This window comes from Narcine bancroftii, chromosome 7 (assembly GCF_036971445.1).
Source record: "Narcine bancroftii isolate sNarBan1 chromosome 7, sNarBan1.hap1, whole genome shotgun sequence".
NCBI lineage: Eukaryota > Metazoa > Chordata > Chondrichthyes > Torpediniformes > Narcinidae > Narcine > Narcine bancroftii.
Window position 1 is genome coordinate 33,954,712 of NC_091475.1, and position 24,680 is coordinate 33,979,391.

The following is a 24,680-nucleotide window of genomic DNA, read 5'->3' on the forward strand; positions in this document are numbered from 1 at the left end:
TCGAAACATCAGTTATTTTTACCTTTGCTATATATTGCTGAGATTCTTCAGTTCTGGCTTCAACCACAGTCTCTGCAAATTTTTGTGTTTTACTTCAGCAAAGAACTCACGCTGTATCTGGGAATTAGTCGGTTTTGCACTCTGATGGTTATAAAAGTTCTACACTCAATAATTAGATACTAAACACTCTTTTATTTGAAACTGCCTTAATTACACCAGAAACTGAGCTTAATTGATTCTAAATCAGATCGATGGATATGAAAGTCAGGACCATATACTAAGAATCCAATGAAACAGGGTTTAATTACTCCATGGGGTACGCTCTTCCAAACCTTGTCCAACTCCAACATGTCCATTGCCTGAACGATGGAGGAGCAGCTGATTGACAGCTCATCAGTTTGATGAACTATGAGGAGGCAGGAATATTTAAATTCTTAGTGGTGAAGGGGTTAAGGGTCCAGTCACTCCATCAGGAGAATATCTGAAGGTTTTCTGTTTATTTTTCCTGGGTTTTTTTTCTAATTTGCATCGTGCTTGATCTTTCAGGTGGGTGAATGTTAAATAATCAAATGAACCATGAATAATAATGATCTATGGTGTGGCTAATCGGTGTCCATTACATGAAGGCCCTGTATTCCAACTTACAAGGAACAGAAAGATTCTTTTGAACTATATAAAAAAATTCTGGATTCCTGGCCAACATTTGGTCTTCAGGTTATCCAATTACAATTTTATGCTGTTACTGAGACTTTGGGTGTGAGTTAGCTGTCATGCTTCTCTACTTTACAACAGCGACTATCTTCCTAAAGTATTTTAACAGCTGTGAAGCAGAATTAAACTGCAGAAAAGATGTAATGAGTATTGCATCAATGGACGATCTTTATTGAGTATGCATTGGTTGAGATTTTAAAAAGTGCATAAACAAAGTTCTACATTCAGTTCCAATTATAAACTGGGCACTGTAGCTGCATCTATATACAGTTAAGCTCGGCTTCCACGATCCTGCTGTTACTGGCATCTGGCCAAAGTTTGAGTCCAAGTACAAGCAGGATATGCAGCCAGTGCTGGGATAGAGGTTGACGTCTGAAACACCAGAAGTGAGAATGCCAGCATGTTTGTGGTTGCAACCAGGACCAGGCTGTTTGTACATTTTAAGTTCTTTTTAAACACATGTGGTGGCCCTTCTCAGCTCCCTCACAGGGCCTCACAAAATGAAGGATGAACGTGACGATCCAGCAGCTACCCTCCAATTGGCCACAACCAAAAGAGCTTAACTGGCCTATCAGGGAAAGTGGATCACAAACACACCAATCAGTGCTGAGAGGGTTTTGACCACGCCCCTCATCTTGAGAATCAAAGTAGGGCTATGAACCCAATAAAGCTGAGTGTGTTAACTTAACCCAACTGGGGTTTGTCGTTCTGGGAATAGCATGTTCTTTCTGAGCTAACCTGCATTCAGTTATAACCTCTCCTGTGCTAAAGGCTCTGTAGAGCCATAGATTGTAGCAGCTAGCTACACACATCTGATTCATGAGAAAATTTATTGTATTGCTTTATATTTTTAAAAAGGTGAACTAAAAATTTCCACTTTTTTAGGAATAGCATTCCACAGTCAAGATGGTCTGCCAGCTCAGTTCCACCGATGTCCTGAGGATCCTGGATTGGTGGTTGTGCTATCTATAGTGGTTGGATGTAAAAGCCAATGACAAACTGATGCACACTTGTCTTTCTGCACTGTTGCAATGACCTAAGTCTCTATATCCTACACCGGTAATTCAAGAATTTAATCTTTTGCCCAGAAACCAGTAGGTTGGTTTTTCCTCAGTATACTCTACCAAAGAATCTTGTAAACTTTTATTTGGTCACCATCAATCTTCTGTTTCTTGGAGTCGGTTGTAATTTTACCATCATGATAACACTTCAAATATTCTCTGTACCTTATGTAAGACCATCACATTTTCCATGACGTTATATTCAGTATTGCTCCTCATATTCCAAATATTCCAGCTGAGGCCCAACCAATTAGCATTGTCTTTTTGCCCTTACAATTTATAAAACCAGGTATCACTTAAGCTTCCTTGCTTGTCTTAATGGTTTGTGTGTGGACAATAATGTGTAAACTTTTCCGAATAGAGCAAGGGCATGACGCAGCTAGTGGAGCTGCTGCTTCACAGCTCCAGCAACCAGGATTCAATTCTAACCTCTGCTGTTTGCATGGACACATTGTCCCTGTGTTCTATGGGATTCCTCCAGGTGCTCTATTGGTTGGTTAATTGACCGTTATAAATTATCCCTTGTCTTTAGATCAAAGATCGAATCTGGAGGGCAGTTGACGGAAATGTAGGGAATTTAAAATGGTATGAGTGGTTGATGTTTGACATGGTCTTAATTGGTTAAAGTCCTATTTCCATTCTGTGTGACTTGGGTACTCTTGAGTTCCAAGTAGAGGCAGACTTTCCTCCCTGGAGCACAGGAGGTTGAGAGAGGATCTTGTTTAGATTTAAAAAGTCATGAGGGACATGTATAAGGTGAATGGTTGCAGTCTTTTTCCAAGGGTAGAGGAATGTAGAACTAGAGAGCATAGATTTTGTGTGAGGTGGAAAAAAATTTAAAAGGGCACCTTTTTCCCCCTCAGAAGGTGATGGTAATAAAGCAATGTTAGAGGTGGGGACAATTGTAACATTGAAAACCCATTTAGCCTGGTACCTTGTTAGGAAGGATTAAGAGAGCAATGGGCGGAATGCTGGCAAATTGGACTAACTGCGGTGGATAAGTTGGATCAAAGGGCTTGTTTCCATGCTGTAAGATTCTATGACTCTACAGTCTTTCAATATTCTCAGTGAATTCTTGCACACTTCATACTGAACTCTTCCACTGCTAGTTTATTTCCTCAATGAGATTATCTGGAGTTGATATTTTCCATAATCGCCTCAAATGTAAGTATGTAGTGTCACAGTTAACTAGAAGATCTACTTTCTCAGATTTTACTGATTGCATAATTTCCCAGAATTTAAACTCTTTAATTCTTCTGAATTCCATTGAATGTCATCTCAGGTAACTCATTGCTTCTTCATGAGCTAGCCCCCTCATCTCTGGAATCAACCTGGTGAACTTCCTCTGCATCGACTCCAAAATCAGTATATCCTTTCTCAAGAAAAGGGACCAGAACTGCACACAAAACAACAGGTTTGGCCTCACCAGTAACCTGTACAATTGTAGAAGGATGCCTAGCTCTTAAATTTAATCCCTCTAGCAATGAAGGCCAATGTCTTATTTCCCTTCTTGATTACCTGTTGTAATGTGTAAATCAACTTTTTGTGATTCAAAGTCAAGTGGCTCTGAAATGACTCACCGAGTCCATGTCAAGCATTAATATGAAATTGTCCCATTTTATTTTGCCTGCAATTCCATGTTTCCGTTTCCAGGAGGAAACCAGAACTCCCATGCAGTCACAAGGAGAATATGCAAACTTCATGTATAGTACCCAGAGTTGGGATTGGACTACAGTCTCTGCAGCTGTGAGGGAGTAGCTCCACTGGCTGTGCCATTGAGCTGCCATGAGCACTGTGGAGTGTTTGAGAGCTTTCAAAACTCTAAACAGCTGACCAGAAATAATTGGCTTTCTGTAAATTTTGTGCCATTGTTTCTTATGCTGCAATTGTGTTATACAGTACAACAATTGCATCAAAAGTACACTGTTTTTACTGTAACTCCCTCACATGAAATTCATAAAAGGAGCTGTTTAAAAATCATCAGAACAACTGCTAATTCATGGAAAAACTCATAAGATGCCAGTGTTGTAAAGCCTACTTGGTCTTTCAATGTTTTACAACAGTATTTCTTGACCTGTGGGTCTACAGACCATTAGTGGTTCTTGGGTTTTTTACTGGAGGTCTGCGAGGTTGAGGTGGCCTCAACCAGGAAGCGGACTGGGGAAAGTGGTCATTCTTTTTGGTCTACAGGATGAAATCTATCAAGTTTTCCCATGAATATAAAACAAGAATCCCAAGGGGAAGAGGTTCCAGTTCACATCACTCCCCTTCTCCACCCATTTCACCCTCCCTTGTGGTTTGTGGGTTTGTTATAGATGGTCTATGTTAAAGAATTATCAGAGGAATTCCTCTGTTAAGGAAGTTAAGAATTGGTCTGTGGGTGAAAAATTATGAAAATCAGTTTTAACAGGGTTGGGACCATATTTCACCATACCTGATCTGAGACTCACTTTGACGGTGCACTGAGCTTAACAAAATGCTTATTATAAAGAAGTTATTAATAAAAAAAACTATCAACCACCCTCAATGCAACTGGAGCTGACCCTTCATTATCACCCTTGGCAATTCATCAGCTAATATTCAATGTTGAAGACTGTTTGGAAGTTGTATGGGTTTTCAAGCATACAGTTGGACTCTGAATGTGTATCATGAATTGTGGCTCAGAAGCAACGCAACTTTTCTTGCTCACTGAATGTCTTCTGAAGGACAAAGCTTCAGGTGTGTACTCAGCAGTGAGTGAACCAATGCAAGGATAGTTCCCATCACTTGATCTGCCATAAATATATTCTTAGAATGAGATTTGCAGATGGAGTATTGAGAGATGGAGTATTGAGAGATGGAGTATTGAGAGATGGAGTATTGAGAGATGGAGTATTGAGAGATGGAGTATTGAGAGATGGAGTATCGAGAGATGGAGTATCGAGAGATGGAGTATCGAGAGATGGAGTATCGAGAGATGGCGTATCGAGAGATGGAGTATCGAGAGATGGAGTATCGAGAGATGGAGTATCGAGAGATGGAGTATCGAGAGATGGAGTATCGAGAGATGGAGTATCGAGAGATGGAGTATCGAGAGATGGAGTATCGAGAGATGGAGTATCGAGAGATGGAGTATTGAGAGATGGAGTATTGAGAGATGGAGTATTGAGAGATGGAGTATTGAGAGATGGAGTATTGAGAGATGGAGTATTGAGAGATGGAGTATTGAGAGATGGAGTATTGAGAGATGGAGTATTGAGAGATGGAGTATTGAGAGATGGAGTATTGAGAGATGGAGTATTGAGAGATGGAGTATTGAGAGATGGAGTATTGAGAGATGGAGTATTGAGAGATGGAGTATTGAGAGATGGAGTATTGAGAGATGGAGTATTGAGAGATGGAGTATTGAGAGATGGAGTATTGAGAGATGGAGTATTGAGAGATGGAGTATTGAGAGATGGAGTATTGAGAGATGGAGTATTGAGAGATGGAGTATTGAGAGATGGAGTATTGAGAGATGGAGTATTGAGAGATGGAGTATTGAGAGATGGAGTATTGAGAGATGGAGTATTGAGAGATGGAGTATTGAGAGATGGAGTATTGAGAGATGTAATACTGTAAAGTGAGAGGAGGAAAGCAAAGTTAGGAGTTGAGGATAAAGGGCAATAGGCAAGAACATGTTGAAGCATAGATTAGATCCTTCAGGATAGAAGCAAGAGAAGGTCATTCAGTCCCAGCAGCAGCTCTGTCATTCTGTGAGAACTTGGTTGATCTTTTAACTCTGCAGCATCGAGTGTTCTAATTCCAAGTACCCTGATTCCGTTCATACCTAAAAAGTTGCTAATCTTTGGCTTGGCCCTCCATTAATGAATTACAGAAGATCATCACCCTCTACTGAAGAAATATCTTTTCTTCTGTATTCTGAATGGCCACCCCTGTTACTTCCAGACCATGCCCTTTAGTTCGAGACATGCAGCCATTTTGTTTTTCATTGAAATACCTCTTGTTGTTCTAAACATGAGAGTGCTGACAATGTCATAGAAATTCATAGCCTGTTTAATCTCTCAGGTGATGAACCCTCATCCCAGGTATCAACCTTTTGCATTCCTTCTATTGCAACTTGCATCTTCCTTGGGTTGAGATACCAGGTTTGGAGATGGACAAAGTAGATATTGTAAGGTTGCTTCCCATGGTGGGAGAGTCTGGGACAAGAGGGCACAACTTCAGGATTGAAGGGCGCCTGCTTAGAACAGAGATGCTTATAGGGGCAGCATGGTTAATGTAGCAGTTAACTCACTGCCTTTACACTGCCTTTACAGCGCCATCTTTAGGGACTGGAGTTTGAATCCTGCTCAGTTTGTATGTTCACCCTGTGTCCGCATGGGTTTTCCCCAGGGGTTTCTGTTTCCTTCTACCATTTTAAACATACTGGGGTGTAGGTTAATTGGGTGAAAATTGGGGCTGTATGGACTCGTGGGCCAAAATGGCCTGTTACCATGCTGTATGTCTAAATTTAAATTTAAAATTTATATTTAGAATTTCTTCAGTCAGAGAGTGGTAAATTTGTGGAATTTGCTGCCACAGGCGGTTGTGGAGGCCAACTCATTGGGTATACTTAAGACAGAGATTGATATATTTTTGATTGGCCAGGGCATCAATGGCTATGGGGAAAAGGCCAGGCTGTGGGGCTGAGTGGCGAAATGGAACAGCTCATGATGAAATGGTGGGGTGGTCTCAGTGGGCTGAATAGCCTAATTCTGCTCCTATGTCTTGTGGTTTGTACAGAATATTCCAGATGTGTCTCAATAGGGCTCCATGCAATTGCAACTGTTGTACTTAAACTCTCTTACAATTAACACAAACATATAGTTCAGCTTTCTAGTTGCTTGCTGATCCTGCATGTTAATGTCAAGATTTGTACACAGACTTGTGATCACCAATGTACCATTCCAAAAATACACTGCTATGTATGCCAACTGCTAGGTATACTGAAGCAATTCGCTAAGGCTTCTTTCACAGCAAATTCTATATCCACAATTTGTATCTCCAAATCCCTCCCTCAGCACCCTGCTGGTTTGGAAATATATCCTTTATCCTTGGACAATATACTGCAAAATCTTATACAATAGCATGCTGCCTTCTCCACATTACCTGCAGGGGTTCAGTATGGCTTTTCACCAGCACTATTTAATGGTAATGACAGGTGGACAGCAAGTACTAGCCTTGGTCAGACAGTGAATTAACAAACTTGGATACATTTGTTACTAATTAGTGCACGTTTCCTGAACAGACATTAAATGGCATGGAGATTTGAAGTAGGCAGCTGCATGTTTAAAGCAAGCATTCTGCTTGAGATTGTCGCCAGGAGCTCACTTGAAAGGTAGTCGGATGGCAGCTTGGAATTCAGTGATTATTTTTAAGTTTGTTTTCTTGTGGATCTTGTTGCTTCTCATTTCCAGGTCAGTAATCAGTTACAAGTTAAAATCTCATGAAACATTTATCTATTTGTTTTCCTCCTGAGAAAGTGCCTAACTACTGTGTTTGTTCTTCTCCCATAGGGTAATTGTGCAAACTTAACAGACGCACTCATGATGTATGAAAAGCAGCTAAATAAGCTTTACTGTCCTGTGGAATATTCAAAGAATGTTGTTTGTGTTCCCTCTTATGCGGAATTGTATCCTTTGCCAAATTTGGTGACACGTTTATATGCGGTAATAGATTAATATTTGAATTGTAAGAAGTTAAATTCTTTCCCTAAATGAGTGTCACCGTCGGTAATTTAACTGTCCCCAGCATATGTGGAGCTCATTGGTGGTGTGGCTGATGAAACAAGTATATATGATTTGGGCAGTGAAGAGAACTTGCAGGTAAGTGTCAGTAAGCAGAGGATATGAACCTGGTGTAAGTTATGAGTTGGCATGTTTCAGCAGTTCTTCATGTTTAAGTGTCGCAAAGCTGTGTTCAAATCTCCTGTGTCAATATCTTTTTCCAGCCCTAGTGCTGGCCTCGTATGCATTGCCAGATTTCCACCACCCTGCTTTGGTGAGCCATACTGTCAGCCATCCTTGCCTGAAGTTAGATTCCCTGCATGACCCTCATCTCCTAAGGACTGCCTCTGATTCTTTCCATTCCAATTATCTCCCAATAGAACAGTACTATCCCTTTGATGCACAATGTGATGTTGAACTACAATTACCTACTCTACCATCAGTCTAACCCTTCTCTCCCTCACAGGCAACAACTCTCCATTTTTCATGTATCCACATGCCTATCTTTTAAATATTCTGATTGTATCAGGCTCCACCGCCACCCTGCCAATGTATTCCAGCCACCCATTACTCTTTTTTAAAAGAAACTACTTCTGCCATCTCCCTTAAACGGATGTCCTATGGTATTGGTCATTGCCGCCCTGGTAAAAAGATACTGGCTGTCCATGAGTGTTGGAGTTACCTTTTCAGTGCAGTCAAATGACTACTCTTATCCGAAAGATCGCACATTGTTCTGAATGTCTGGGGAAAATTGTCACAAAGATTAATCACAGCTTAATGAGGAATAAAAAATATTGGAAATAGCATTGAACAGCTTTGGGAAGAGAAACTGAATTTGTATTTCAAGTTGATGACCTTTCTGCAGAAAAAGATTGACAAGAACATAACTAAAGATCGAAGAGATAAATTGAGAAAATAAAGGATGAGAAAGGAACTGAAAAAATAGCTGGTTATTTTCTTACTCTATGCAATAGCTTTGGTTCATGGATGTCGTGAACCCATGACCTTGGCTCTTGATCAACATTGTTTGATTTGGCATGGAAACGTTGTGTTGTAAGACTTGCGTCAAATTTTGTCCCCAGGTTGTTTTTAGTAGCTAGTTAAAATCATTAAATGTTTCCTTATTTTAACCATAACTACATTAATCATAAAAAAATCTCTTCTATCAGATGGGTTCAGGTGCTTCCATTTCTCTGTCTTGTTCCCATAGCCCCTTAGCCTCTAATCATTCACCTCAAATCTAATCTTCAGATTGATGGATACTGCTCAGTTGCTAATTGTGGAAATAAATTCCTTACCATTATTTTTTTAGAAATGTTTATTTTGCTATTCTTATTTTTAAAATTTAATCTTGATATATTGACATTTTGTTCTGGATCCATCAACTACTGAAAATGATCATCTGTCTGTCCTATCCTACTACTGGGATTTTTTAACCATTGGTATGATTCAAAACTGGAGCTCTGAAGGTCACTCCAACTTCCCAGCTTCTAATTGGCAGCTCATGTAGAGTGTATTGGATTGGTGACCCTCTATCAGAAGCAGATTTTAAAGGAACAAAGATAGGAGGTGATAAAGTGAGTTCAAGAGCCATAAGATAATGTTACAACCCTATAAAACTCTGGTCAGACCACACTTGTTATATTGCAATTTGGGTTGCCTCATTACAGGAAAGATGTAGAAGTTCCAGATTGGGTGCAGAGGAGATTTACCAGAATGTTGCCTGGAATAGAGAATGTGTCTTATGAAGCAAGGTTTTCTCTTTGGAGTGCTGAAGGATGAGAGGAAACTATACAAGATTACGAGGCCATAAGGTGAACAACCAGCACCTTTTTCCTGGGGTGACAACAGCAAATACAAGAGGCCCTCTGTTTAAGGTGAGTTGAGAAAAGTTTGAAGAAGATGTCAGAGATGAGTTGAATACACAGACTTGTGGGTGCATGGAATGTATTACCAGGGATAGTGGAGGAAACATTTAAAAGTAGAGGGTAAGGAAAGAATTAGGTTGTAGAGTCAGTTTACATTGGTCAGCACAACTTTGTGGACTGAAAGGCTTGTACTGTCCTGTAATGGAAGGAATTGGTGAGTTTGGAATTTCAATTGCTAAAGATGCAGCTGGCATGGTTTGAATTCAAGGGTTTTACTTTGGCAAGAATCAGACGAATGAAGCTTTCAATTTTCATCTTGTTTGACTTCCTCAGTGGCTTCAACCCCACTTTATTTCTGATACCTTCCCAGAACTTTAGTTTTTCACTGAACTGCAACCACTGTCCTTTGCAGCACCACACAGCCTTTGTCTTTATTTGTTGAGGCAATTAACTCTGGTTTAAAAGTCAAAACAAAAACTGCAGTTACTGGAAATCTGAAATAAAAAAGGAAAATGCAGGAGAAGGGGCATCTGTAAGGAGAAACAGTTAATGTTTCAGGTTCCAGTTGGCCAAAACTAGGAAAGATGGAGGACAAGTTTGGTTTTGTATTTTGGAGATGGAGGAGAAAGGATGGACAGAACAAAGGGAATGTCTATGATAAAGTGAGACCAACTGGGTTAATGTGGTTATGCTTTCTTATCTAAAAGCCTTTTGAACAATACTATCATGTCTGCTTCTATCACTTCCCCAGGCATCTACCACTTTCCTGTACATCTCTAAACTCCCGTCCATTGCGACCACTGTCACCTAAAGTGCATGTCCTCTAGTATTAGACATTTTATCCTGAGAAAAATGCAAAGGAAACAATCCTTTTGGAATCTGGCTGAAGGGGGTGGGTGGGAGATGTGATTGATGGTAGAATCTCAGTGTGGGTTTTTGAATCCATCTTTCAAACATTTGTAATTGTCATAGCATTATTGTCTTTCATGTTGGATGTGAAGTGCATAATTTAATCATACACTTTGTGTGTGTAAATTCAGCATGTTTGATTTCCTTAAGCTCTTTTGTTCAGATGGGTGTTCTACTCTGTCTGGAAAAAGTAAAGACTTGTCTTTTCAAAACAAAAGTTGTGAGTTGTAATTTTATGAAAATCAATAAAATTCTTAATCATAAGGTTCACAGGGCAATGTACTGCATGATGCTTTTTAGCTTGCACCCTGGTGCATATTGTTCCTTCTCAAATAAGAAATACGATGTACCTAAAGTCAAGAGTGCTGGTCCAAGGGCTTGTGCATTGTGTGGTGATGCAGCCTGTCTTTTCATGAAAGCGGCAGCTCCTATATTTTCCTATGTTTTTTTTCACTATAATTTCTGGTCTTTTATATTTTAAATGGAAGTTCAAGGGGAAAGTTCAGATTCCACTGAACTTCTGTGTATTGCTGTATCTATGAATCAAGGTACTGAATGATGTCAAATTCACACTTTGTGTTTGGTGATATTTTGATTGCATTGGAACTTTCAAGCTGCAATGTACACACATCGATCATAAAACAGGAAATTGATTTTTAAAATGTATTTACTTTTTTCAGAATTGACGCAAAAATTTGATGCTATTTTAGAAAAAATACTACTGTAGCCTTTTGAATGGGCAAGAGAAGGAAAAGTAGATTGCTCCACATATAGAAAGGGAGAATCAGTTGTCTGAACCTCTTTTCTCTGTCATTATATGAATGTTTGTCCAGGCATGTTGCTAATATTCAGTGATTATGTTTATTGTTTCATTCATCACAGTGGAATTGTTTCCCTTTCTGGTTGAGTGAAAATGTTTTCATTCATCAGCACTGAGAGTCAAACAGTTTTTTGTCCTTATTTATTTTGATTAGAATATGAATGAGCAATAGATCGTAAAGACATCCTTACAATCATACATTTAGGTTAAAGGAAAGAACAGCATTAATGCTTTTGGCAGGCATGGGAATAAAACTTTTGATGGGTCCAAGTTCCAAGCAAATAAATACAAACAAGCCTGTGATATTTTGAATGGAATATGGAGAAAAAACTTTATTTGCCAGCAGTCATGTTCATAGCAAACAGATATAATTGGAAAGTGGTCAGGGCAAATGAACAGATTATTAAGATTGTGAGTTCCACTTATGGCACAGAGCAGGATCTTGGTTGGAGATTCATGAATGTATTGTAGATGCATCTCCAACCTACTTGTAGTAAATGGTTGACACGAATGGAGTGGAAATTCAGTGAGCTGCCATCAGAAGTAAATATTGGTCATCATTTTCCTTCGATGACTAACAATAAAGAAGGGCCTGTTGACCAGCTGTTAATATTAATTCACTCATTTAAACACCAAATTAAAATTGATTGTAGCTGTTCAATAAGGAAACTGATGAAAACTACTTGGAGAGAGACACGATTTTTTTTTCCTGTTAATTTGCATGGCATTTGAATTTATTTTTTATCAAATGCCATATAACTTTGCAAGAATTCATTTATAAGGACTTTCTTTTGGATCCTATGCCCTTTACATGGTAGCTAATATTCTAATTTCTGCAGACACTTGGCCTTGCCTTGGCTGTAGTGTGAGGTGGTTACATCCAAGTTGTACAGCATGTTCAGTGATTTGAACACATGTGAAATACTTTTTTTTACATGTCTGATAATGGCAACTTCACACAGCACAGCCTTTGCACAAAATGCTGCTCCCATTGTGTAGAACTGTGGTCAGGTACAGTGGCAGGAGCTCAGAAAGGATTTTTCAATAATTTAGTTCTTAGTTTAAAAAATGCCGTAGTCCAGTAAACCTTAATAGAGGTTTTGAATATTTTAGCTGTTTGTTTGAAACTCGATGCTTTGTGTGTGTCAACGTAAATGAAAAGTTGCAAGGCTGTGCAGCACTGTAAACATTGTACCCCCATAAACTCTTATTTTTAAAACAAATTCTGGAGTCTTTCTTATTTGTCCCTTTCCTGTGACACTTCTCATGTTTCAGGTCAAAGCTTAAAGTGTGACACTAATTTAATCATGGAATAGCCAGCTGGGTACATTGTCTTCACTGGAGTTTCTCCACAAGCTGTCATCCTTGCTCCTTGTATTGTTCCAAGCAGCTGACTCACTTCTAATTGAGTGAATATACCCTTTTCTACTCACTCACTTTTGAGTAAGAAGGTAGTGTAGATGAGTTGCTGGAAAATTGTGATTGAAATATGCTGATGACCACAGATATGGAAATCAAATGATATTGCAAAGACGATGGCTACATTCACGGCGATCCAGCGGATGCTACTCACTGCTATTGCTCAATATCAAGACTAACCTTTGGACTTTATAGGTAACATCCACAGCTGAATAATGAAGGGTTTAATATAATAATGGAGAGAATTCTTCTCCACTTTTACAGGGATGTTCAATTACAGCTGGATGTTTATTTGAATGGATTTTTAAATGCTTTTGGCCCCTCTTCCTTGCATCATCTCTCATTATTCCCAAATCTCCTCAAAGTGTTTGTCCAGCACTGCTTTTGGTTCATAGTCAAGAGGATCATGACGCATTGCCTAATTTTTAGTTTGTGTACCTCTAATTTACTGATTTTTCCACTGGAAAAGATCTCTGTACTGCATTATCTTTAATGTAGTAAGGATCAAAGATTTGAATGTCTTGAAATTTCCATTTAGTTTCTCAAACTATAGTTTTGTATCTCTGTGACTGAAGCGTTCGGCTGTGCACCCTCAAAGGCCCAACATCGTTTCTAAAGATCTGCCATTAAACCACACCCGGGTGTGTTTTAATGTTCGGGAATAAATACAGTATGTTGCTTTTGTGTTTTGTGCTTTATAAAACCAAGGATCAGACCAATGCAATTTTCCATCTTAATGTATTTTAAAATTATTTTTGTTTATATTGTATCATTGTTTCGTCACCAAAATGAATCACTTCATGCGTGTTCAATTTTGCCTGCAGCATACCTTCCTGTTTCATTATCCTGTCAAAATTCTCCTGAGTTGGATGTACCAGTTGGCACTTAAGGGAAGATTATATGGAAATGTTTGATTAATTCTCCTGAGTTGGATGTACCAGTTGGCACTTAAGGGAAGATTATATGGAAATGTTTGTTTAATTTGTTTGATTAACAGTCAGCAATGGGGTTGGTTTGTTTCAAGAGCAGCCTATTGAAGTCTGCCCAACATCACATAATTGATGGATATTGATATTTGTGATCAAAAGCTGGTTGGACAATTAAGGAGGAAACATTCTCAAGCCTGGGAAGAGAGATTTGCATCATGAGCCACGGTTGAGGTACCAATGAAGAGTCAAGCCATCGAACTACAGTCCAGTGAGCCTAACATCAGTGATGGGCAAATGACCAAAGTGGATTCAGAGACCAGATTGACCAGAATTTGGAAAAGCAAAGAATGATTAGGAATAGTCAGCATAATTCTATTTTTAAAAATTTAGACATACAGCACAGTAACAGGCCCAGGAGCCCATACCACTCAATTACACCCAAGTGACCTACAATCCCATTATGTTTTAAATGGTGGGAGGAAACCCACGCAGACATAGGGAGAGCGTACAAACTTCTTATAGTCAGTGCTAGATTCGAACCTGAGTTGCTGGTGCTGTAACAGCGTTGTGCTAAACGCTTCAGTTTTCTGTATTGTGGACGAAGAGGACAAGCCAGGCCAGTAGATGGCCTTTGACAAGGCCCCCCATAGGAAGGATGTCCTTAAGCCGTAAAGGGTTCAGAAAAGATTCACGAGGATGTTGCCGGGATTGGAGAGCTTGAAAGGAGAGTCTGGATAGACGAGGACTTTTTTTCCCCCTAGCACCAAGGAGGGTGAAGGGTGACTGGATGGTTTATAAAATCAGGAGATGAGGTGAATGGTCACGGTCTTTATCTCAATATAGGGGAATTTGAAATTAGAGGATATTGATTTAAAGTGGGGGAAGAAAGATTTAAAGGCACGTGAGAGGCTTTTTTTTCATGCAAGGTATGTGAAGCAACCTGCCAGAGGAAGTGAGAAGGCAAAGTTCAAATACAGTGTTCAGAAGACATTTGGACAGGTAAGTGGATAGAAAAGGTTTTGGGGGATATTTGTTGAATTCCGGCAAATAGGACTAGCTGATCAGCATGGACAAGTTGGCCCAAAGGGCCTGTTTCCATGCTGTAAAACTCTGCTCTTAAAATCTTGTTTGGGGAAAGAAACATCCAGGTTATACGTTGATCGAGCAGATTTGTGCAAAATGCTGGACCTTAAGAAAGTCTCCTTTTGGCCCACATACAAGGTCCATGTTTCTCCATTTATTTTGCAGTTCTTTCGCTCACCAAGATTCAATTTATCACCTGTTAATTTTGCATGGATTCCAATCATTAAACTAATTCATATTGATGCACCATTCGGTGGTTCCCCTCCCAGTGTCAGTTTCCATAATCACCTGAATGAAGTACAATGAAGTGTGTGAATCCTGTCTTGTGAAATTTTGTGAGGCTTTCCAGAAGTCAAAATGCCCCTGGTCTTTCTGGATATCCTGTGGAAGTTTCTGAATTGGTCAGTCAGGGTAATAACGTTTTCACGGTATCTTGGTACAAATGGCAATAAACAATTGAATTCAATATAATAAGGATACATTGAGATTGCCTGAATTCCGCATACCTGAGTTACTACTACTTGGGTAATTTTTTTCGTTTGCTGATCAATGTGTGGGTGATGTCAGTGGCCCTTTTGCCACTAAGAATATAGAGACATCACTAGCATATGAAGTTGTAATCATGTTTTTGTGTACATCTCTTATGGTATTATTACATTAACAATGGTAATTTTTTGTCTATACTTAGCCTCATTGCTAATCAATGTAAAGAAAAGCAGAGCAGACTCTAGTGAGGGGCCAACTTAACCCTTTGCACATAAAATAGTCAATAGTCAGCCTATGCAATGACTAATCAAGCACCTACAATACTAATGAGATGTTTGCACCTTCCAGTCTAGTGTGTGCAAGGGATTAGTATTCTTTTCAATGTCAAGACAGTTGTGGACCAGGATTCCAAGACAACTTCAGGCCTGAAACGACTGCCTATTTCATTCCATGGATGTTGCATGACCTGCTGAGTTCCTCCAACACTTTTGTGAGCTAGTGTTTTCAATACTGGTGAGAGTGCAATGCATGTTTGGCACAATGTGGTAAGAAAGAATAAAGGACACAGGAACCTTTACAGACCCAGTAGCCAATATTGTTAAACTCAAGCAACAACTCATTTTAATTTCCATTTCCTGGGCTAAAGTGGAGTGGATTTTTTTGTGGGAAAATTTAGTTTAAATTGTGTTAAAAGTTATAGGGTACTTGTGAGATATAATTCTTTCAGATCTTTTAAATGGAGTGGAAGAAACAACAAAGTCTTATATCAATGTCCAAAAGAGAAAAACAGTTGTTACGAGCCCAGAGGGCCCATAAACCCAACAGCACTAGATATTCACCAAGACAAATGGTTACTTAAAAGTTGCTTTTAATTATCTTTAAACATGAAAACGGAATCAAACTTTAGCTTATCTATTATTAACTTAACCCCCTTCTAATTCTAAGCGCATGTGTATGATGTGTGTAAATTTAAGAAAAGTTCTATAGTTCACAGTTCAATCTCACTTCTCTTTCTTCCAAGTTCTCTAGATGCAGGCAATTCTTATACTGTGCACAGAATTTAACATGTATGAAATTCACCAGGCTTTGGTGCTCGAAAGGTAAATGTTTACCACTCAGGAAGATTCTTGTTAGTTTTCAGAGAGAGATGTGTTGTTCCAGGACATCCACAACTGATGTACTTCCATCAGTCACCTCAGTGTCTTGCTGATGAAACTTGCCCCATCAGGGTTCTCCAGGTGATAACCTCTTCCTTTCAGGTCACCACAGAGTTCCTTTTTCTCTTATTCCAAGTGAAACATTGGACAGCCAGTCCTCACCTCTTGCATGAACCTCAAGGGCTTTGATCAGACTGTCTTCAAAAAGCTTGCCAACTTTTCCTGTTTCAGGCCCAGCAACTTCTGCTGGCTGACACTGACAAGTGATCTTTGTATCTCTCTCTCTCTGTGAGAGAAAACCTGTTTGACTCTCTCTGCTTGCAAAACCACATGACCCTCTTACAACAGCAAGTTTCCCTGCAGACAATAGCAGAGCAAGCATTCTCTTTCATCTGTTGCTTTTGGGTAAACAAAAATCCATTAGTGACGTCACTTGAGCACTCTTCAAAGCTCTTGCAAAAAGGTGTGAGAAGCCACTATGTCTCCAGTATTTCATATAAGATCTGTTTTAAAGTGTTTGCTTGTGACCTACTCTAACAAACCTTTCCCAATTTATCTCCCAAAAACATTTCTTCACACCCTGTCACACTATTACTCTTACATATGCTTTCCAACTTCATAGCACAATATCCCTTGTACAAATATCACTCAAAGCTTAGAGAGCTATTGTTCCCAATGGTAAGAAACTGCTGAATGCTATTAGTTCTGCATGTGGAAGTGGAGGATAGAAAATTTTAAGTTTATTGTCAGAGTACATACATGACATCACACACAGCCCTGAGATTCTTTTTCCCTGTGGGCGAAGCAGAATACCACTTAGTGGTAGTGCAACAAACTGGACTTGAAGATGCATATACAGGTAAACAAATAAATGTAAAAGCAATGATTGTATGTTCTTGCAGTCTATGCTCAATCCAGGATCTTGAAAGGCTGTCACCTGGATTTTCTAAAGTCTCCTTTTAACCCACATACAAACTCCATATTTCTCCATTTATTTTGTAATTCCACTCAGCAAGATTAAACTGATCACCTGTTCATTTTACAAAGATTCAGATCATTAAACTAATTCAGATTGAGGCACCACTCAGTGTTTCCCCTTCCCCAGGGTCAGTTTCCATGATCACCCCAAAAAATAAAGTTCAAGAATAAGAGGCCTTAAATGAGACTGAGTTTGTTGATAAGGAGTCAGATGGTGGAGGGGTAATAGCTGTTCCTGAACCTGGTGGTGTGAGTCTTAATGGCACCTATATCTCTTTCCTAGCATGGAGAATAGAGCGTGTGTTGGGTGGTATAGATCCTTGATGATTGCTGCTGCTCTCCAACAGCAGTGTTCCCTGTTCATGCTCTTGATGGTGGGTGGTGGTGGTTACCTGTGATAGGAGCAGTGATTGATGTCTGTGGCCAATGTTTATGAAGTATATTAAGCATTGTAGCTGGTGAACCAAGTTATTAGGAATGAAGGATTGTACTTTCGGTACAGGGAGCTGCAGGATCCATTGAGATGGTGGAGAAGATTCCTGTGGTGCAGTCTGGAAATGTGCAAGCAGCTACCAAATCTGTCCAAGTGATGTACTCACACGGGACGTATCACATGTGCCAGAGATGACATGCCACCTAAATATCTGAATTTTTCAGAGATGTTGCTTGCTTTCCTTGCCAAAAAAAAGGACATGGGCCTTCCACCTATCAGATAAAAAAATAAAGAAACTTCCACACAGGAGGAAACTAGACTCACATTTAGTGGATGATGATGACGGTGTGGATTTTGGATTACTCCGTATAGCGGTCAGAATCAAGGAGTAAAAGCACAGAAATGCTGGAGGAACTCAGCTGATCTTGCAGCATCTACAAGAGATAGATTACTGATTTTCCAGGCCTGAGCAGCCCTATCCTGGGGATTTCATAATTAAATCAAAGGTTGCTCTTATAAGTAGTCTCTCCAACTCTTGTATGGGCATCTCTGCACATAAGTATGTAACTTGTCAGACTACATAAAGAAAATGGGGACAAGATGTGCTAGAGAGAATCCAACTCCCCTAAATTATTTCTGATTACAGTTTATTGGCTACAATTGCTGAAATCTATTCAATAAAGGACATTGATAAGATATGCCATCACTTTTCACAATTACTATTCAGAATGAAAAGGGTTTTTCAAATCAGAAGAACTGGTTAAAGTAAAAGAATGCCTGGGCACCCTATTGTGACAATCACGTGTGGCTTCCATTTGGTCTGCCTGTGCAGCAGTTGTACAGTTATGATGAATTCACCCTCAAAGGTGAAAAGATACCCTTCCCAACACAAAATTTGTATTTGGAACTGATTAGCATGAGCCTTTTCACAAAATTGCATCTTGTGTTTGTCCCCAGGTGAATGTTTAGTCAAGGCAGCTCTCTGATGATAAATACATGGAAGAACTTGGATCAATTTATAAAGGTACAGTTTAGAGGCATTAGTTTCTATGCTCTATCAAGCCCCCAATTCAGATATTACAGGTGCCTTTGCAATAATGCAAAAATAATAATGTGTTACTGACACAAGAAAATCTTGAGATTCTCGACGAGGTCTTGCAAAGAATATACAAGTATATTATGCATCTTCAAAAGAGCAAATGCCCCTTTATTCTGAATCAAGTTGACTGCAAGGTTCCAAAGGTAGATGGACACTTGCAGACAGTCAAGGAGAAAATGGAGAATGACGTGAAGAGTCTTGAAAAGTTTCTGAATTTGTTTTTGAATGCTACATTGTGATGCTAAGTTCCTGTCTGAATTGGCTACGTCGATGCAACCCTTTCATCTTTTGAAGAAAGATGAGGAGAATAAATAGGTGTTGGCCATCTGGCCCTTTGAGTCTACTTTGCCATTTTTCAAGGTCATGGCTGGACTTTGACTTCAGTGCCATTCTCCAACACTAGCATTATCCCATAATTCCCTCATGTCCAGATAGAGGTTCTCTCAATGACCTTTGTGACTGGGCATATATAGTCCTCCAGGAGAGAGAGATCTCCAGTCGAGCTCCAATCTTAGTCAACCTCAAATGCAGAATCATATCAAAAGCTTCCAGTTAGCTAAATCCACCACATCTAATGATTTCTTCATTATCCATTCTGCATTCTGAAAGAAATCCCAACAGATCCGTAAACCATGATCTTCTCATGCCTAAGTTGATATCAATCATAGGTTCACACAACATAGAATCACACTTTGGGCTCCTATGACAATGATCGGAACTTATTGTCATGTTTCCAAGTACAATGTACACATGCACCAAAATTCTTGCTTGTGGCAGCAACACAGGTATGTAACGTACATCACTACAACAGTATAAATAAATTCCCAAAATATGCCAAGACAGAAAAAGATCATAAAAATTAAAGGACCGCAGTGTCCAGCAGCCTCCATGGGTTCCTCACCTTGAGTCACCAGCAGCCTGCTGCCTGCGTGGATCTTTCAGCCGCTGTACCCCTCGCTGATCCGCTGCTGTTGGTCACCATACCATGGGCCATGTCGTTGGCTTCTTCACAGACGGGGAGGGGGTGGTGGTCTCCCCATTTTCTGGTGCCCTGCGCCAATCCTCTGTGTCCCTAGAGTCTACAACCCTTCATGGCTGCTGGCGATCAGAGGCGCCACCATCTTTGGTCTAGACCCTGACAGAGCGGACAGCGATCGGACTGGGTGGTTGTATCCTGGGGGAGCAAGTGTTTCCATTCCCTGCTCTCCGTGGGTTTGCATTAGAAGCAGCACCACAATTTTTCAGGAAACAGGGTAGACAAACTTCTGAACAAAGCAATTTCCATGTGCTTGCACCTGGAGGATTAATTAGGTGGGTTAAAAGTAATTTCTTCAAAGTTAGCACCCACAGGTAAGGGCATACCTTCTGATTGGCTCTCTTGATTACCTTACTTCATTTGGGCATACCTGAGCTGGCCCTTCAGCCCAGCTGAGTATAGACCTCACCTCGTGAAACTGCTCTCTTCTCTAGGAATGAACCCTAACTCCATTCCAGTTGCGAGTCATGAGTGACAGTGGAAAGTCGATTGTGAGGTGTGTGCTCGTACAGGGTAGGGGACTATTATGGTGCATACCCAGAAAGAACTGCTGTTCCTTATTTGTTAGCTGTAATTATGTTCTGAAGCTCATTGGGGTGCCATACCTGCTAGTGAGTGAGGGGTGGCGGCTACTGTTTATTTCATCCTTGCACTTGTGAGAACCACAATTAGTAACAGTCTGTCGGGAGTAGCGAATATTGGTTGTTTGGCTGTGTCTGATGCGCATGAAGTGCGTGCAGTTTGCGTGTATGAATGTGATCCCGGTTGCGACCTCCTCCCCTCCCCCAACCCGTATAAGTAAAGATCCTTGTTTGTGGTTAAACTTTTCACTTCTTGGACGCTCCAAACTTGTTCTCCATATCACACCTTCCCAACTGATCTAATTTTCCTTTCATTGTCATCTGCAAATTTATTAATCAAATTAATTGCCATCCAAGTCATTAATATAGATGACAAACAAGTTTGGACCCTGTATTGACCCCTGCAGCATACACAAGCCTCCAACCAGAAAAAAATATTCTTCCACTATTACCCACTGCCTCCTTCTTCTCAACTTGCTTTAAATTCAACGTGCCAGCTCACCTTGGACTCCATGTGATTTAACCTTCTAGACTAACCTGCCTATGGGACCTTGTCAAAAGTCTTGCTAAAGTCCTCATGTATAAAATCCACTACCCTGTCCTTAACCCTTATTGTTCCTTCTTCAAACACTTATAAGATTCGTGAAACACAATCTGCCACGCATGAATCCATGCTGACTACCTCCAATAATCCCTGAACTGATGGTAGATCTTGTCCTTCCAGCTATTTTCCAAACTCACTGTCCTGTAGTAGCTTCGCTTGTCCTTGCAGCCTTTAATAAATGGCTGATTAGCCACTCCCCAGCCTTCTGGATTTCTTCCCTCGCTTGCTGCAAGGTACGAAGATGCACTTCACAAGCCCTGGACCAGGGGCTACTCTACCAGAAGCCTAATAGCCTGAATACACATGAGATTGTCTTATCTCAGAAGTTAAGCAGGCTAAGGCCTGGTCAGTATTTGGAGGGGAGACTGCCTTGGAATACCAGGTGCTGTAGATTTCTGAGAGAGGCACTGGACAATGGTGACTCTGCCTTACGGAGACAAAAGTCAAAGAATTTCATGTATGTTACATTCTAAATGTAGTATTACTTTCCAATAATAGGACCTTTACCTCCTCCCTAACGTCGTTCATAAGAACATTACAAATAAGAGTGGGAGTAGGCGATCCAACCTGTTGAATGTATTCTGCCATTCAAAAGATCATGGCTGAACTGTCTGTGGACTCAGCACCACCAATCTGTTTTTTTCCCATAACCCTACTAAGCAAAAATCTATCTAACTCTCTTAAATATATTTAATGAGGAACCTCCAGTGCTTCCTTGGACAGAGAATTCTTCAGATTTCCAACTGGATCATGGAGGGTCTTGTGACCTCTTTTGCTCTTTGGTCCTGAGATGAACCCTGCGCCACTTTAGGTCGTGAACTTGGACAGCGCTGGAGGAGTCATTGGAAAGGTATGCACCAGATAGGGATTGGGGCTGTTGTATGTTAATGCTGTAGGTAGTATTGGAGCTGTGCCTATGTTAGACAAGGAATAGCGGATAGGGTATTGTAATCCTTCGTTGTTATATGTCTCTACACAGTTACTAGTGTTAAGTTCGATGTCACTGGATTGTACTGTGCTTGTATGAGTGTAAGCAGTTGCTAGTGTTAAGTGTGATGTGACTGATTATACTGTGATTGAGAATATTTAGTGTATTATTCCTGTTACAATCCCCTTCCTTGTGTTTCAATAAAGATCCTATGTTTAGCCTGTGTCCAGACTTGTTGCTCTTTGAACCCACTGAACTCTTCCTACACAACAATTTGTGCTGCGAACAGGATTTGAGTCTCAGCTGTACACGTCCGAGGTCACAATGTTTGAAGTGATACAAACCAGCATGTGTGTGGGTCTCCTATCATGCCTGTGTGTTATGGCATACTTTCTCATGAACAGGACTGGTAGGAGGGTCCCCACAGTAAGTAAGGGAGCCTCAGGGCACGAGAGTAGAATCCCAGGTGGACTGATCATAGTGCAGGGTTTAGTAGGTTAGCAGGTTTATTGGCGGTCCACAGAAGACCAGTAAACTGGGCTGACAGTTTGGAACTGTGAGGGGAGAAGATTGGGCACCATGCGGCATCCCTCCTTGAAAAGTTGGAATTTCCTGAGACTGAGGAGAGTGGGGGGAAGGCCTTTGGCTTATGGCATCTACCCTGAGATGGAAATGGGAAATTATAGGAGAATTAGGCCCAGAAAGATAGGGATATCGAATCCCTCCAGAATCGCTGTTGTGCACTATAGGAGGTAGTACAGACTGCCCAAGTGCAAGAAATTAACTAAGAGATGAAAGGTATAGAGGCAGCTTGCCAGCTGATTAAAATGCAACAGCTGCAAGCAGCTCACCAGTCTGACTGGCAGCTTGATGCAGTCGCTCTGAGCCATTGGCCAATGGGGGAAGGAAATGTGGATGGTCGGAGATGACCATGGGGAAACTGAGTCCTGCTGCACACATCCTCCCTCTTGTGTGTTCAAGCCTTTGCCAGCCTGACCAGTGACCATATGGTCGCAGGGCACCTCACTGATCCTCCTAGATGTAGCTCAAAATGGCGGGGGGGGGGGGGTTACTGAAATTATGGAGACCTGGGTCTACTCTACCAAGGAGCTAACCAGACTAGGTGACCAATACCGCAAACTCCTAGCCATTTGGCTGGTACGGCTGTTGGATGAGGGGGCTCCCAATATCTGCCTCATCAGGAAGTGAGCACCCTAGGCAGACTGAACAACAGACTATTAACAATACCTTATGAGCACTGCCATAAGGGGTCAATGATGGCAGCATTATGGGAACAGGTGGTGACTGCAGTGCAGACCAGGCTCCTTACCCTTCTAGAATGGGACCTACATTGCTAGCTGCAGTTATACACTGTTAGTGAGGGGACATGGGTTGTCAAAGAGTCGGTACTACTCACAGTTATCTACAGGGGCGCCTGCGAGCACCACTTCCCTGAGAACATGAAGGTGACTGGTGCCTTGGTGCACTATTTAGTTACCACAGCACGCTCTGACCTTAGAGGGATGGTCTTTCCCCACATGGGACCAGTGACCAGGAAAACCATCCGGAAAGCCATTACTCTCCTGGAGGGATTAGAGCACATGCAGTGCAGGGCTGAAACAAAGTTCAGCAACACCACCCTGCCGGTGATTCACAGAGACTTGTATGCTCTCTGGAAAGGGCAATGTACCACCCACACTGACCCAGAAGAGCCTCCCCTCTGCTCCTCCCCCACCAGAGGTGATTCCTGACTAATTTATCATATTACCACACCAACCACCTCACCCGACATGAGTGAGTTCTCCCAACCACCCCACTCTCCATTTTGCCTCCTTCCCCCAACCAACAGGAAAAGACTACCCTTCAAATTACTCCTCTTCCAGCCTATGCTGATTGGCACAATGGGAGCCGATAGCATGAATAAGCACACAGCGCTATCACACCAGCCAGTGGCTCCTGCAACACTGCTCTGGCACATTGATCTGGCACATGGTCTTCCACCTACGCCAACCCCTGCTCGACAACAGCCACAAGAGCTGGTTGTATGGACTATTTATTCAAAATGTTTCAGTAATTATGGTGTTCTTCCACTCTCCTCACCATTTAACCACCTCACTTCTAATAATCCTTGCTTGGGTAGGTGTTTCAGGAACTGGTTTCTTTTTCCCCTTCATACAAATTGGCACACAAACAGTCCTGAGTCTCCCAATGACTCCACAAAGGGAGCACCCCTTGGCAAGGTGGTGCACCAAGCAATCCATGGCATTGTGAGCAGGAATGGCATCCTGGCCTGAGATGGCCAACAATCCACAGCCCCGAATTAGGGTGTTCCTAGGAGAATACCGGTACACACTGGATGCACACCTGCTGGGCTGACCCCGGTGTCTCTGCAGACTCCCTGCAGCCTCTGAACAATTTCTCCACTCAATTTAATGTCATCAGCAAACTTAGGAAGGCTACACTCTGGTTCCTTCTTTCAAATCATTGATGAATATTGTGATTAGTTGTGGAACCAGCACCAACTCCTGCTTACCACTAATTATAGGCCAGAGGAACCCTCGATTCTCCCAACTCGCTGCCTTCCATTGGTTAACCAAACCTCTATTATGCTAATGCTGTACTCTCAATTCCATGCATTCTTATCTTTTATGTGGCATCTTATCAAATGCATTTTGGAAATCCAAGTACTCATCATTACCCCTTATCCATTGCACTCATTATATTCTTAAAGAACTCCAGTAACTATGTCAGATATGACCTTCCCTCCTGAATCCGTGCTGTCTGCCTGATGAAACAATTTCTATTCAGATGTCTTGTTTTTTTTTCTTCCT

General features: G+C 41.0%; 2 protein-coding genes across 4 annotated transcripts in view; both read left to right on the forward strand.

Moving 5' to 3' along the window:
- sms (spermine synthase) overlaps window positions 1-12,339 on the forward strand; it is a 49,515-nt gene extending 37,176 nt beyond the window's left edge. For 2 of the 3 annotated variants that reach the window (XM_069889528.1, XM_069889530.1), the window contains 2 exons: window positions 7,310-7,425; window positions 10,460-12,339. In XM_069889528.1, coding sequence (XP_069745629.1) covers window positions 7,310-7,425; window positions 10,460-10,490 — 147 coding nt within the window. In that variant the 3' untranslated portion in view covers window positions 10,491-12,339. Of the gene's footprint in view, window positions 1-1,596; window positions 3,187-7,309; window positions 7,426-10,459 lie in introns of those variants that run through there. The other variant, XR_011341711.1, reaches the window with a different exon arrangement.
- Window positions 7,446-24,680, forward strand: part of phex (phosphate regulating endopeptidase homolog, X-linked) — a 128,697-nt gene continuing 111,462 nt past the window's right edge. The window contains exon 1 of the mRNA XM_069889518.1: window positions 7,446-7,618. The gene's annotated coding sequence lies outside the window, so the exon portion shown is untranslated. The remainder of the gene's footprint in view (window positions 7,619-24,680) is intronic.